General features: G+C 41.1%; 2 protein-coding genes across 2 annotated transcripts; one reads left to right on the top strand and one right to left on the bottom strand.

Moving 5' to 3' along the window:
- Positions 1 to 524: 524 nt before the first annotated feature.
- EOLA1 (endothelium and lymphocyte associated ASCH domain 1) lies at positions 525 to 3,432 on the top strand. The gene is given in 4 exon segments (XM_061356784.1): positions 525 to 582; positions 1,182 to 1,261; positions 1,264 to 1,465; positions 2,835 to 3,432. Coding segments are annotated over 3 exon segments (489 nt in total). The 5' UTR covers positions 525 to 582; positions 1,182 to 1,188; the 3' UTR covers positions 3,049 to 3,432.
- Positions 3,433 to 4,445: 1,013 nt separating this feature from the next.
- On the bottom strand, positions 4,446 to 15,049 carry TMEM185A (transmembrane protein 185A). Its single transcript, XM_061356783.1, has 7 exons — positions 14,887 to 15,049; positions 12,307 to 12,483; positions 10,723 to 10,930; positions 8,942 to 9,025; positions 7,857 to 8,033; positions 7,409 to 7,532; positions 4,446 to 5,666 (listed from the first exon to the last, which is right to left on the bottom strand). The coding sequence occupies exons 1-7, from the start codon at positions 14,922 to 14,924 to the stop codon at positions 5,422 to 5,424; spliced, it is 1,053 nt and encodes a 350-aa protein (XP_061212767.1). The 5' UTR covers positions 14,925 to 15,049; the 3' UTR covers positions 4,446 to 5,421.
- Between the last annotated feature and the right edge of the window lie 478 nt (positions 15,050 to 15,527).

The raw sequence follows: 15,527 nt of genomic DNA, 5'->3' as shown, positions 1-15,527 counted from the left end.
GAGAGTTCACGAAGAACTAGTCTCGAGGAGAAAAGACAACGCAGGAAGAATCGTGTCCCACCTGTTCCACCCATGGAGACCTTCTGCTGTGTTTTTTGTAGCCGGATTTGCCTATCCCACATTGGCCTTCTTAGTCATCAGCGCGCTTGTAGTAAGCATGGGTAAATGCCCTTCCCAAATCTTCGTTCGCAAAGTCAAGGATGATGATGATGTGAAACAGTAAACGTGTCGTTCAAAATACGTGTATTACAAAGTCAGGACCCTCACATCAGACCTACATTCCAAACGGCACCAGCTGACACGTGAGCTTCTCAGCAACCTGAAGGAGAACACTTTGCACGGCCCCCCAGCTGCGCACACGGCAGCCGGGCAGGGCGTTCTGCGGGGCTCCTGCTGCCACTTCGCCACAGGTCTCTGACGGGGGTGCCGGCAGACAGCCCGTTTCCAGGGCCGAGTGCCACAGCCAGCCCCAGCAGCGGGCGCTCCCGGGTGCAATCAGGGGCCGCTTCAGCTCCCTTCTTACCCAGAGGAGGGTGAAGCAGCCTCCGCTTTTGTGGGATAACCAACAAAACACGAAGGAAGGTGAACACGCGTGGCCAGCAGCCGGCCTCCCTTCACACGCACAGGCACCAGCCGAGGGTGACGTGCTGCCGAGAGACCGAAACCAGTCCGGGATCTGAGGGCGCAGGCGGCAACGCAGGCAGCGGTGGCAGCAGCAGGGCCGTATGCCCCTCGTCACCCACTTTCCCACTGCATCACCGAGCGCGGCCTGCCAGTGCCAGGCGAACGGAAGGAACGAGGCGGAGCTGGAAGCGCACGGTAGAAGACAGCCCCAGGGCCTCCATGTCACTAAAGCCGGCGTAAACAACCAGAACGCAAACCCTCTCGCTTGCGGAATACCCCATTCCCCTGACGGCTCTTGGCTTTTAAACCCCTTCCGGCGCCGGGAGTCGCCACTTTCCGAGCGCAGCTGCGGGGCCTGCCCGGGTAGCGAAGCTCCGTTGTTGCAGGGGCCTCCGCCCAGGCCCGAGACTGTTTCCGGCGGTGCGAAGCGGGCAGCGCGGCCCCGGGAAGCAGTGCGGTGCGTCCGGGTGCTTGGGGGAGCTGCTGGGCGGGTATGTCTTGGTTTGACACGGTCCTACGCACGTTTCAAACACTAACCTCAGGTGTGTTGTTTATAGGGAATCAATGGGTTCTGATGCAAAGAGAACGATGAAATTTGGTTGCCTTTCCTTCCGACAGCCCTATGCAGAATTAGTTTTAAAGTCAAAACAGTGGAGACCCGTTGGCGTCCTTTGCTAGCAAAGTACAAGGGCTGCACCATTGCTATTCCTATAGCTGTTAAAGACTGGGAAGATGAAACATGGGGAGCAGTTCTTTCAAATAGGTTTGGTATGACACCGCAACAAGTGCAAGACTTGTTGGATAAAGGGGAAAGGTGTGGCAGAGGAGTTATCGCAGGTGAGCAACTGGCAGTATTGCTTGGACTGTTTTCCAAGCAAGCTTTCAATCTGTTAACATTCAGTCAAGTACAAATGGACTTGACACAGCTGTTGTCGTTAAAACGTGTCATTAACACTTAGGTTGAGGGAGTGGCACCTGTGTTGTAACTGGGGGGCTATTTCAATTCCTCATGACTGTAAACTGAGGTCGGTGAGGGAAGTTGCGAATAGAATTTATTCTTTTCCATTGTGTTGGAAATGTGAAAAGTATGTTTGATCTCTGAGATAAAGAATTTTAGTCAGGCCTCAGTTTTTAACACACATTCAGTCAACTAAAAACTTTAGGCTACAACTCTATAAAGTGTATGCAAGAAATAAAATTGGGTTTCTGCTAACTCATCAGGCAGTAAGATAGTATAATGTGGGTTGTGTATTACCTTGTTTCGTGATAGTAAATGTCAGTTTCACACTTCTTGCATTTTGAGCTTAGATAGACTTGCTGAAACCATTTTACAGTACTGTTAGTCAAGTGAGATCACCATCTTGCAGTGATTTCATGTTATGACTATTACATAAATAAATTTCAGTTCTACAAATGTGCCATTGCTCTTGTTATTTGAGCAGTGAAGTTTGTTAACAAGTTAGGATGGTGTTTTTTTGCTTCTAATGTGCTGAAATACAACCCATGTTGCTGTACTATGTGCTTACAAAGCTTTTATCCACCACTCATTTTCCTCTCTTGTAGCTATCTTTTGTTACACCATCTATCTTCAACATTTATCTTCAGCATCTCAACATTTTCAGCTATTCCTGCACAACAAATTACTATCACATACACTGAAAAATTGTTTCTGTTCTAGTGCTGAAAACTGTTAACTACTACATAATGTGCAATTTGTAACCTTGACATAAATTGCATGCTAAATTGTGGAGTAGGCATCAAAGCTTCTTTGATCTTATTTTAACCATTAAGCAATATAGAAATTCCCTTTCATGACATTAAAAGGGTTCCAGAGAGTAGGAATTTTCATATAGTTTAATGATTTTAAAATGCTAATGGTGTCCTGGTAGGAGCAGAGTTTTATTTCTAATGAAGCTGTTTCAAGGCCAAAGGTAGCTGAGGAGTTTTGGTAGCAGCTGGTACACTTCCTTAGTGTACCAGTGTCTAACAGAGTTCTGTATCACTGAGATGTGAGTGTTGTAACTCCACACTTCAACTGTAATTCACCAGCCTAAGTTCAGTCACACAGGCCACCTTCTGCAGTGGATGACAGTGGTTTGAGATGTGTATGCTTCACGCTGTGTTCTGGTAACAAATGAGGTGGTTACTTTTGGAAAACTTTCCTCCAGGAGATCAACCAACCGATTTTGTATTTTGATTTTATAATACAGGATTGACGTTGGAGAGACATAGTTATGTCCAGAAAACTTGCCTCCTGAAGAGATTCTGGAGCTGGAAAAGAAAGCTGTCCTCAATAATCTAGAACAGAAATACTTGACTGTTGTTTTAAATGCAAGATGGCTTCTGGAACCAATTCCTGCCAGAGGGGTACAAGGTGTGTGGCAGGTGGACATCGCTGAGGAACTGATCCCTGCAGAACTGTAGGTGTTGCCCCTTACTATTAGTTTTCCTGCCTAAATGCAAACTTAGAATGATAGAATGTTTTGGGTTGGAAGGGACTTTGAAGATCTTCTAGTTCCAACCCCCTGGGCAGAGGCACTTTCCACTAGACCAGGTAACTTGTAATTCACAAGTCAGCATCTTGAATACCAGTGAGTTTAGGGTTCAAAACTAATTGTTTGAAATAGCAAATACATTTGAAGAACTGCCCTTTTGAGGCAGAATAAACAAAATGTAATTTTTATGACCATCACTGGAAATCATTGATGGTTTCCTAGATTCTTCCTACATAAGTAACTGCCATTTTTTAAAGATATATGGTTGATGTATTTTGTGTCAATTTCAAATGTAAATACAACCATATTATATCTCTGTATATGAGGAAAAGTTTGTAAGACCCTCCAGAAAAAATGGTGCTTGAAAGCAGGCTGCCTTTGTTAAGACATCTGTCTGACAGCCTACTCCTAACCCTACCTTTAGGAGCAGATTTTCCTTATTCACAGGTTAGGAATATTATGTGTGCATATGATGGGGGAAGCAGGCTGCAGGCTCTGTGACCTGACAGCCTCTGTAGGAAGCTCTTCATTAGAAGGTACCTGTACAAAATTAAAGGAAGCTATTATTTCTTTCTCTCATTTAAGATGGAAAATACTTGTATTTTCTGTATACATCTGTAACTACTGTAGAGACAAACAAATAGAAGTCACTAATTTTGGCACTTGAGTTTTTCAAAATTTACAATTTTTTTTTTACTTTCTGGATCAAGGCCCAAGGCCAGGCATAGGTATAACGACAGGACAACTGGCAGAGGCTTTGTATTTGGATAGTTTATTGGAATATGTAGGAGACTCTATTCCCTTGAACTATGCAGCTTCTGAAGAGCTGTGGGAGGTACCTTGCTTGTCCTGGGTTAGGGCCCAAAGCCATTGCACAAGTGCAAGTCAAGCCATGGTGCCACAGTGGAGTTTGTCCCTGAGCTGGCCTTGGCACAGACAGAGCAGCAGCTGCCCCGGGTGGTGAGCAGTTGTACTGAGCAGCACTTACTATTTTTTTCCTCTCGTTTTGTTATCTCTCTTTTCATTATAATTATTATAATGTCTTACTTTATTTCAACTATTAAACTCATTTCAGTGCATGGATTTCACTTTATCTCAGTTCTCCTTATCCCACCAAGGACTAGGATGGTGCAGGATCTGAATGAGCAGCTGCATGGTACTTAGCTGCTGACTGGCATTAAACCACAAAAACACCTTTCACACGTGCAGAAAGGTCCATACATTCTTTGCTGTTGTCTCATTGCCATGCTAAGGAAACTCTATCCATGGTATTTAAGCTACCTAAACTGTGGGTTCACCTGAACGCAAAGAGCAGCTGCAAGGATGTGGGAATATCAGACATCTGTTTTTATAAGATACTGCAGTGTAGGTTCCAAAGACTTTGTTTAAAGCATGGAGAAGTCCAAAACAATCAGTCAATGGCTGTTTCTTGAAACAAGAAAAATGCTATACCAACACCAACAAAGTTCCTAACTTGAAAAGTTTAATCACTGACTCCAACACAAAGTTGGTAATGAAGAGCAAGCCATGATATTTATACCAGCTAGCCAACATCTGTAAAACCTACAACTAATGTTTCTGGCATAGAATGCATACACAATGCAAGAGGGAACAGCTTATTAACAAGCAGTCTAATAGGAAAATAGTATAGGCACTGCTCAGCAACAATTACAACATGAAACTGGAAAAGCAACAAAAGTAGCGTTTAACTCCTAAGCCAGTGCAAAGGTTGAAATACATAAAAATTCACATAGCTGACTTGAAACCATCATGGAAGCTGCTGTACATTCTACTTCCTCCCTAAAAAAGCTTTCCAGTTTTGCCTGAGAAATGCAACACTCCTGAGCCTCTCTGGTTAAGACAATGATTGTTGCTGAACAGAAGTAGTAAAGAGGTACTGTACTAAGGCATACCCAAAGCACTTAAAACAGACATGGAAATCAAGTGTATCTTTAGAACCTAAAAGACGCGTCAAATATCATAGGCATTTCATACAGGGTTTTTAAAAAAATACTTTTAGATAATACTTATACTGTACACAAGACTTTTAAACAATATATTACACTACTAAAATGTTCATATAAATACTATACAGGCAACCGTGCAACCAGCCCATCAGGAAACTGCACAGATGATACCACCACGTATCTCTGGAAAAACTCAGATTATCTTTAGGATCTCCGACTCTGTAATTCAAGTGCTGATTCAGCAATACCTATTTTAAAGTAATCGGGACAAGGCATGAGATGAAATACATGTGTTCTGCTGATTCCCAGTTCAAGTTCACTATGCTTCCCTCATCTTAATCTGGCATGTCAATGTTTAACTTGGGAGGTGGAATGACATATTTCCCTGGACTTTGTGTGATGACCACCCCAGTCTTTTTTCGAAACATGGGTGCAATTTTTGGTGGTTCAGGTAGTGGTGTTTCTTCTGTTTCCTCATTGTCTTCATGATGAAGATCGTAAGAAATATTTCCATATTCTCGTAAGAATGGGAAAATTTCAAGCAGGAACTGGCAGAAGTCTTTGCGAATTCCAAACCACCCTAAAATAAATAAATAAAATTGTTTCACACTGCAGAACAGGGTGAGCAGAATATGCAATCTTGTTTCAGTTCTCTTTGACTACTTGCATAAGCAATATAAAATTTGTTAGTGCTGCTTAGCAGTGTGTTACTTAGTTCAGATTATACACACACAGGTAGACATACGGAATGTGTATATTTGCATGCCTCTGCATGTCTGTGCATGCATATCTCTGTATGTGCATCTATATGTATAAATTACAGCAAGAATCCATTTCATTTCAACTGTTAAGCAGTGTCAGGTCACATCAGTACACAGAGAACACAAAAGCAAATTGCTTGACCAAAGTAATTGGTGCCACATAGGAGACATCCATGCCAACTTTGATACATACAGGTTATAGGCAAACACAGTAGTAAATATATGTATTTGGTATTCCACAAATATTTTTGTTGTTAGCCAACTATAATGGGATGCCAGGAGTCTTACATACATCCTTGGCATTACCCGCGCTAGGTTATAAACTAGTACACATTCTGTGTTTGTTACAGATTTTGCGATATGCAAAGACGTGGAAAGAGTATCTAAGTAAGTGGTACTTGTAGTTCAGTAGGTGGCACTCCTCTAGTAACCAATACCAAAGGTCAGTGCTAGGAGGAACAGCCTCCCCAAGTCAGATCTTTCACACTGAACAAAAAGCATTTGCCAGGGAAGACAGCACACAACCCATCTTTTGGCAGAGATTATTCTTCATGGCCAACCGATGTATTTCATTTAGCATTTTAAAAGGTAGATTTTCATGCAAGTCTTCTGAGGCCCACTTGAGGTGAATAGTCTTATTAAAAAAATTATGTAAATATGTATTAACCCTACATAAATGATATGTGGCTCTCCAAAAGGCCAATCTGGCCATAAATTGAGGGCATGCATTAAGAGGGAAAAAAAAGAAAGCACCAGTGACAGTTTTCTATACAATATAAGCAATATAAAAACAATAAAAAATAAAACAATATAAAAGTAAAATAAATGCATGGAGATAAGATTAGTCATGACCAAAGAAATTCTCAGTATATTTCACAATCAGACCAAAACTGAAGTAAGTTTATGTAATATCACAGCTGGTTCAACTCTTAAAATCCTAACAAATTTTATTGTCTTGTCAACAAGGAATATGAACTGCAATGTGGATGGAGAAAGTTGGTCTGAAGAGCATCTGCACTGGTTCAGTAACATTAGATGGCTGAAAGTGCAAACACTTCCTTCAACAGTGTGGGCTGTGATGGGAATAAAAGCCTATAAAGCTACACTGGCCACTCAGGCAGCTGAAGTTACAACTGAGCAGCATAGAGCATTGTGTGGCCAAAGAGACAAGAAAATATTGATTCAGGATACTAGACCAAATGCTAATTAAAAATGGTAGGTGCAACACTATTTTTCAGAGCCCAGAGCACAGTGATCCAGTCAGGTCCCATGAGACTGAAACCCATGAAAAGAAGAAAGGATAAAAGGCTGAGTTATAATTAAAATCCCATTGAGACTTCAGGTTGAATCTGAGCACAAGTTATGCTTACAGGAATCAGGAAAATAAAAGCAAGAGGCACTATAAAAACTGAAAACTTTTTACATTCACCTGGAAACCACAGTAACATATACAGTTCTTTCATGAGAAAATATACATTAAAAAACCACTTTACGATAATAAAAATCTTAATAAAATTAAGCCTTGAGTTTCAGTCTGTTTCCGTGATATTTAAATACTTACAGTGATTTCCTCCTTTTTGTCCAAATGTTGTTGCCATTAAAGTTATCAGAGAAAGCCAGAGAGGAACAAATATGGGTATAAAAGAGAAAGAATTGTGCCCATCCAGTCTGTGTACTAGTAAGATCTAAATGACAAAGAAATTATACAATGTCAGTTGAAATGCAGTACCCGCTTTCAAGCTTCTTAAAACATACACTGATCTCTAACTTCACACATCTGTGAAGAAAAATGGCCTCCACAAAAACATGTAGTTACAGTTCCACTGTGATGCATATTCTGCTCAAAAAAATTGGAAGAAACATAGAATTCTTTGTTTTCTTTCATATTTGCTGTTAATACTTTGTTCCAAAACTAAAAGCACTATTCCCATTTTAGTTACTTCAAGTAGAAGCAGAGCAACATTACCACTCATTCTAGAAAGATGCAAACTCATTATGCTCTTTCCTACCTCAAATGTGAGGAGGGGCACTACAATTGTCATCCAGCTGACAGCCATGGTTATGTGTGTCCTCCTTTGCTCAGCAATCACATCCATAGAGCGCAAGAACAGAACGGACCATACAATGTAATAGAGCACTACTAGACATAGAAAGGACATCAAGATCCACAGTGGAACACAAACAACCTGAAAGAAAAAGAAATCAACTGGTTTTCCCCTTGAAAGCAGCACATTAGATTTGGTTTAGGTGTGGGATTTTTTTTACATAAAGCAAGTCTACATACTAAGTGTAAACAAGAAATAAGAATTTAAGTGTAATGCTCTTTAAATAATAAAATCTCTCACAGAAAAGCTTCACAAATCATGTACACTGCTACAAGCCACATCGCTCTGTGGGGTTCCTCAGCTTTGTAAACCCCATCAAACTGCAACAATTTGAAATTGAGTCAATGTAGTTCAACTTTAATAAGACTTCCGTGATTTAACATGGAATCACAGTACTCAAAAATTATTTTAGCACGTATTCTCTACACTGGACACCTTATTGAAACAGTTTCTAAATTAGATCCTTTCCCTAGTTTTTTGGAAAATAAAAAGGACAATCACAATCATGCCAGGTTACCAGTTCTGTGGTAGTTTACAAAAACACAGGCACAGGAACTGTCCCATAAGATCTCAGAAGTTTTGACAGTGACCACTTGCACTGTTAGTGGATTCACAGGCATGTGACAGAGAAAATAAACCTAATTACTGATCACACCATATTTACCAGCACATTCTCTAAGTCACTGATCATTTTCATCACTATTTTACTGTTCCCACTGGAAACTGCTGGTTAGGATTTCTCTTTAAACAACTGATTAGCAATTAATTGCAGCTAATGGCATGTCACTCTCCCTCAAAGGATGAAATACCCCAGGAACAGCCTGTTCCTCGTGACCACTGAATGAAATGACAAACATTCAGTGAAGGATTGTTAAGCCAGCAAGAATGTGATCATGGACCATGATCATATATTAACGGTTCCCTACAATAAGTATCTTTATGAAATTCAGCATTTAAACAAGGATAAGAAGAAAACACTTGTTACATACAAGCCATGGCCACCTGATGATCTCATCTAGTCTCAGTGCAATGAATATGAACTGTAGAATATTGACTGAACACAAGATTTCCAGCTAGAAAAAGAAAACACATTAGTTAACCTTTAGCATGATAAAGCCATTTCCAAGATAACAAAGAATCTAAGGATTTTTCTGACTTCATGTTTATCACTGTAATATGGAACATACATTTGCATTAGATATTACTAAGCATCCCTAAATTTGGGAGGCTGTGATTGCAACAGAGTAACTGTAGAGGCAGATGTCTCCCAAGGTAAAACTTTCCTGGGATTTAAAACTCTTTGGGAGTACCTAGGCTCACAATTTAATGAATTCATTACGCCTTAAATAAATGGTACTTTACTGACTATAAAAATAGTGTAACACATGAAGGAAAGCTTTTTCTGAGCCCATCATGATCTATAGATAAAACACCACTATGTACTTACTGATCACCTAATCAGAGTAGGAATAAGCAGACAATATAGATCAGATTTAATAATTACAAAAATAGTAATAATCACTAATTACTCCTGCCAAGAATTAATATCCTCGATTAAAGACAGGCCCCTCTTATGTTTCTAGCAAATGAAAGGGAAGTAATGAGATCTTCCCAGAGTCAAAAAGGAAAATGTGACAAATTAGTAAAAGAAAAAAAAAGTTGACAGTTCAACTGCGTAACTTATTTTCTCTGAGACAGCTGCTGCCTTTTAGGGGTGAGTGGATTTCATTTTCTAATGCCAGTACTTAGCAGCTGTGCAGTCATCTGTAAATCAGTGAGTAACCAAGCATCAGCCAGGAGAAGGCAAGTACTTCTACACAAATTTTACTTTAAGGAATGATTAACTGAATAGAACTCTGCTATATGAAATTCTATTTGCAGTATTTTTACATCAACAATTTAAGTTATCAGTTTACAAGCCGTCCTAACAATCACCTACCAGAAATGTTTCTCTCTCCAGAGATACTCGGTTTATGCTAATGTTACAGAAACATTGTCTTGAAATAAAAAATAAAAATAAAAATTGAGGAGCTTGAGGGCATAGCAAAAAGAAAAAAAAAATCCTTTAAAAAAAGTATCAATTCAATAAGAATTCTACATTTATTGTGAAATGCCACAATGGTGAGATGTTAGAATCCTTGTGAAGTTCTTCCAAAACCAAAAGGAGTGAGTTGGAGGAGAAAGAAAATAGAGGCAGAAAATAAAACCCAACTGCTTTATGCCTACTATTTGTATTCCGAAATTAAAAATTAAGCACACAGATTGGGATAGTAAAAAATTTTCAACCCTGATTCTGCCAAGGGACAGTGTTTACAATAAATGGTTTTTTCTTCAGGTATTTCCATTTAAGTGTCTAGTAGGAGTTCATACTGCATGAGTATGAGTTCTTTTAACACACCATAATAAAAAGAAGGTGGTAGTGGTAGTTGAGGGAAAAAAAAAAATACCCAAGAAAAACCAAACTAGAAGAGATGAGAAAACCAGTATTAACCAATCCTGGCTTTTTCATGTTCACAGGTCAGTGCAAACAATTAATTCAACTGATGCAGTCATCCATCTCATGCTTTACTGAGAGATGAACTGCAACAAAATTGATACAGTCTTGCATTTCCACAAATTCTACACATGAAAGTCCAGGTTGGATGGGGCTTTGACAACCTGTTCTAGTGGAAGGTGTCCCTGCTCATGGTAGGGGGTTGGAACTGGATGAGGTTTAAGATCCCTTCCAAGGCAAACCAGTCTATGACTATAGCAACAGAAAAAGCATTACCTCCAGAGACCTGTCATGTCGGAATCCCCACACACAAGCTGCAACTGACACTGGAGATACGAAGAATAATGGCATGAAGACCAGAAGCCAGAAATGGGTTCCTCTTTCGATCCGGTCACACACCAGAACTTCAAACATCAGCAGCAGCAGATGGATGCCAACTGCAATTAACATTGCTTTGAACTCTACACAGGTTTCTCCTTCTGCTCTAAAGAGAGGATAACAAAGCATTCAGTTTACTTGTTAGTAAGAAAGCATACGATACGGCAAGCATCCCAAGACACTCATTTACAATGGTTACGTTTCAGATAGTAAGACTTGTTTTTAATAAATGTACGAATATGCCCAAACAGCTGCTATTAAACTGAACTCCTGATGACCCAACAGGATTTCTTGTCCATAAAGCCGCACAGATAAAGGATTTTCCTCAAAGGAGACAGTGGGATTTTTACAAGTTTAAAATTTTCTACATATTCCATAGCTCTGCATTAAAACCAGGATTTCTTTGCTACTGCATAAACACTCAGACATCATGAAGGCTGTTGGGAAATCCATTTAGTCTAAAATTATCTGTTTGGTTCCTGCACCAGCTTTTATTGAGTTAACATATTTCCCCAGAATTTCCTTCTTCATCAAAATCAGTGTACTGCAACAGAATATCATCTGTTACTAAAAAGTAAAATAAAACACACAGAGGACCCACACTTTTTTCCTACAGAAGCAGAAGGGGTTAACAAGACCTGAACCACACAATACAGTATATCAGAATAGGACCCATGCACAAAGTTTTTTTTCATTTAGTATTCACTGTAGATAGAAAAGAGGACTGAATTTATTGCATTTAAGGTAGTTTTTCTTTCCCCAGTATGTTCAAATTCACATCCTACTCAGATTACCGAAAGAATGAACACTTGATATATTTAAAGGTCTGAAAGTTATCCTACATTAGACTGACAATAAAAATATCACTGTTAAACAACTTTGACAAAAATGAAAAGGAATTTACGGAATTTGTTGCCACAAACCTCTTACTTTGTAGTAGGCTATCTTAGTGCACTGAACTACTTCAATATTTCTTCTAAAACCGCAACTAAAATCTGTAAAAATTCTCAATGTTCACAGCATATTCAAGAATCACTGAAGATTCATCCTTATGTTCTCTGAGCACACCAAGGAGAAAAAAAACAACGCAAAAACCTCTTTCAGGCTATTGTACATTTCAGGAAAGGGATTTAAAAATTAATCCAATTAAACATAGCATATTCCTAGTGCATATGAAGATACCTATTTGTATATGGCTTATACTAAAGCAAGGAATTCCCAACGTTCTAACAGAACAGTGCAAAAAGACACTCCATGAGAAGTTGTAGCTTCTCAAAAACAGTATTGCTAAAGCTTGTGATAAACTGTTGCAACTAGAATTAAGCCATCTATTGCTGCATAAAACTGTTTGCATACACTATAGGTTACCATTATTTTACATAGCAACCCTCTGGATGGTATAGTTCACATTGTTAAAAGAACTACTGATGAATTTGATTGTGTACAGAGAACCTTTCGCAAAATAAGATATCCCTGACTTACCGATACTGTGGGTTTCGGGCCCATACTCCTGTTCCCACTGAGGCCCCAACAATCACCATTAACTTCCACAGCCATATTGGAGCAAATACAGCCCAGTAACTCCACTGAATTTTGTCATCCAGGCGTAGAGACAGCAACACAGAAAAGAGCAGCAGGCAGGCGTAAATAAGAAATTTGCTGTTAAACAGACAAACAAAAACCCCAGAGTCAGAAATTAAGGCAGCAACTTCATATGAACTTTATAGAAAATCAGTCACAGCTGAAACATAATCAGGGTATTTCCTAATAGAAAACAAACATCCAACTTCTTGCAAAGAATCAAATCTATTCTGAAGTCAAATATTTAATCACAAATACAGCATATGACATCTCTTTCACTTATAAAACCAATGCTTCAAGAGAACACATTAAAAGCATTCTTGTATGACAAACTTAATGAATGGACATCTATAAATAGTTCTCTCTCACAAGGATCCAGACAGGAGCTGGATTATTAGAGGCTCAGAAATAACACCAGTTGTACATGTTTTTAGAAAATGTGTTCTTTCATACAAATCAAATCAGACAGTTTTGATGCTCAAAATCAAGTTACATATTTTTTGTGATTTTTGCCACACTACTTTAAACTAAAAATTAGAAACTTATGTATTGTAATAAGGCAGACTTCAGAGATCCTTTTATTTAATATTTTTACATTCAGTTAGAAAAAAGCAACATTATAGGAAAAAAAAAACAGGTTAAGCTTTTAACAGAGTTAGTGATTGTAGAGTGTAGTTTAACTAGAATAGTGAAGATGGTGCTTACACATTTCAAATAGTTATGTTGGTATATTTTATAATCTAGTCAACCTAAGAACAAATTAATGTATTTGGAACACTTGAAAGCAGTGGCATAGCAACTGCTTGTACCACCAAAAATCAGACAAAATGATCACAATAGTACATTATTTCCTCACACTACAGGAAGGGAAAGAGTCACCCACCCATTTCACCAGAAGCTCACAGATGGCTTTAGAAAACACAATTTTGTTTCAATCACTTCAGTCAAGTACTTGGATGTATTTTAAAACATGGATAACCTAAGGAACAGAGTAAATACTTGCTATAGAGTAAAGCAGCAATAGTTGGGGATACTACCCTTACTTCTACAGCACAACTCAAACTGCCTACTTTCACTCTCATCCAGTAATTAAACATTTATCAGCTCAGCACTGCCTCCATCAGATATCCAGCTGCTCAGTCTCAGAACAAGTGCCTCAGCTGTTTCTTAATATGAAAAAGCAGTTGTATTGTGTCAGCATCTCCTCACATGCTTGATGAAGCTACCTTGGGATAGAAGGATATGATACAAGTGTTACTCCTCACAACAACAGAGAGGTCCCTCAACTTCCCAGGCTACCCATGCTTTTCCAGCATCCAGCATTTGTGTAATTTGTACTGTCCCTTGCTGCTCAATAAAAAAGAGCAGTAAAGTGCCATGTGGTGAAATGCTGCTGCTCCCTGAGAGGTCCAGTAAACATCAAAACATTCAAGATGAAGTTATCTGCACAAACACAATGTTCAGACTGCATTTAGATGGCACCCCAAAAAGCTGCAAGCATTACTTTGCAATACCAAAACTTTATGACCTTCTGGAACTTCTGTTCCTACTCTTCCATTACTTCCAATCACACATACTTAAACTGTTTATTTCAACCTCTGGTTGAACACAGCTTTCTGCAGTGGCAATGACATGAGGCCTCTTTCACAAACAAGATTTTTCCCAGGACTCTCAGTATGCACAAGTTACTTGCAGCCTTTACCCCTGAAATACCTAGTAATGGCAAGCCCAGTAAAGTAGAACTAATTCTCCCAGCTCCTTTTAGCATTATGTGTATCTGCATTTCCTTGGCAAGACAGAAGTCAAACTTGTTGCAACTATCACACTGTTTGAGTCCAGCATGAAGGCTTACCCTCTGCAGTTCTCCGAGGCTAGATGAGGGCAGTTAAAAGCAATGCCTTCATCACTCCAAAACCCGAGCCTTTACCAGATGCTGCATGCCTGTGCTAGAGTGTATGGCAGCTTTACCTTCAAGTATAAGGCTTTATATCCCAAACCACCGAGTTGAAAAAATCAAAACCCAGAATGAGACTTGGAGCAGTAATAGACGGAAGGAAACGGCTGGAACCTGCCCCGCAGCCACCTGACGGAAGCACGCACCGGCACCCGCTGGGAAGGAACCGATCAGGCACAGCGCGTTCGATCCACACTGAACCCCTGAACCGGGTTAACACTGGCGAAGCCGGCTTCCCCCCCAGGCAACCCGCCGCACTGCTCGGCTCGGCCTGAACGGGGAAGGTGCAGAGTCAGCCCCGGCGGTCCTACACGCCCCACCCCCCCACATCCCGGCGGCAGCTCGGGCCCCACCGGGCCGCCACTTCTGGGCACGTCCCGCTACCGGCTACGGGAAGCGGAGCCTCCTCCCACCCGCTGCGCCGGGACAGGGAGCTGTGAGGACGCGGCCAGGTACCGCCCTGCCACTGTACGGACCAGCTGCCGAACGGTCCCTGAAAAGGCGCCGCGGCCCCAGGCCGCCCTCACCTGGGGTTGAAGTCCTGGAACAAGCCACGCAAGTTCATTGCGGCTCAACCCTCCCGCCCTACTCCGCCGCCCTCTACCAGGCGCGCATGGCGCTAACGCCGCCACAGGAACCGAGTCGAGTCGAGCCGGGCCTCGCCACCGTTCCAGCTCCGCTCCGCTCCGCTCCGCCCCGCCCCGCCCCGCCGGAACCGGGCAGCCTGCACGGCCCCGCGCATGCGCGCCACCCGCTAGCCCCTGGGCCGCGTCCCTCTGCTGGGGAACTGGCGTCCGCTTTCCGGGCTTCATAGGCAGTTGCTGCGCATGCGGCTTAGGCGAGACGGAGGCGCTGGGCTCTGACAGCAGTCTCGTTGTGGTTGCGTGTAGAATGGTTTTTGACGGCTTGGAGCAATTCTGTAGCCTCTATTGGAAAGAAGCCAGTCGAAAGTACAGCATACAGTATGTCAGATGCATGGTGAAGAATGGGGTTTCTATCCAGTTCCTTTGTAGGCTAAATTGGTGCTTGCTTCGTGCCTTAGCCAGCCGGGGTGTGCAACTGGCTGCTCACATGCAGGCTGTGTCAAGAGGCTTGCTGCAGAGACAGGGAGGAACAGCCTCTTCTTGCAAGCCCAGTCACATCAGCAGTGCTTATTCCAGGTTGTGCT

This window comes from Neopsephotus bourkii, unplaced genomic scaffold (assembly GCF_033783945.1).
Source record: "Neopsephotus bourkii isolate Nb327-2 ecotype Australia unplaced genomic scaffold, CSIRO-AGI_Nbou_v1 NB_867, whole genome shotgun sequence".
NCBI classification, from domain to species: domain Eukaryota; kingdom Metazoa; phylum Chordata; class Aves; order Psittaciformes; family Psittacidae; genus Neopsephotus; species Neopsephotus bourkii.
The sequence above is the reverse complement of the archived record's forward strand: the minus strand, read 5'-3'. Positions and strand labels throughout refer to the sequence as shown.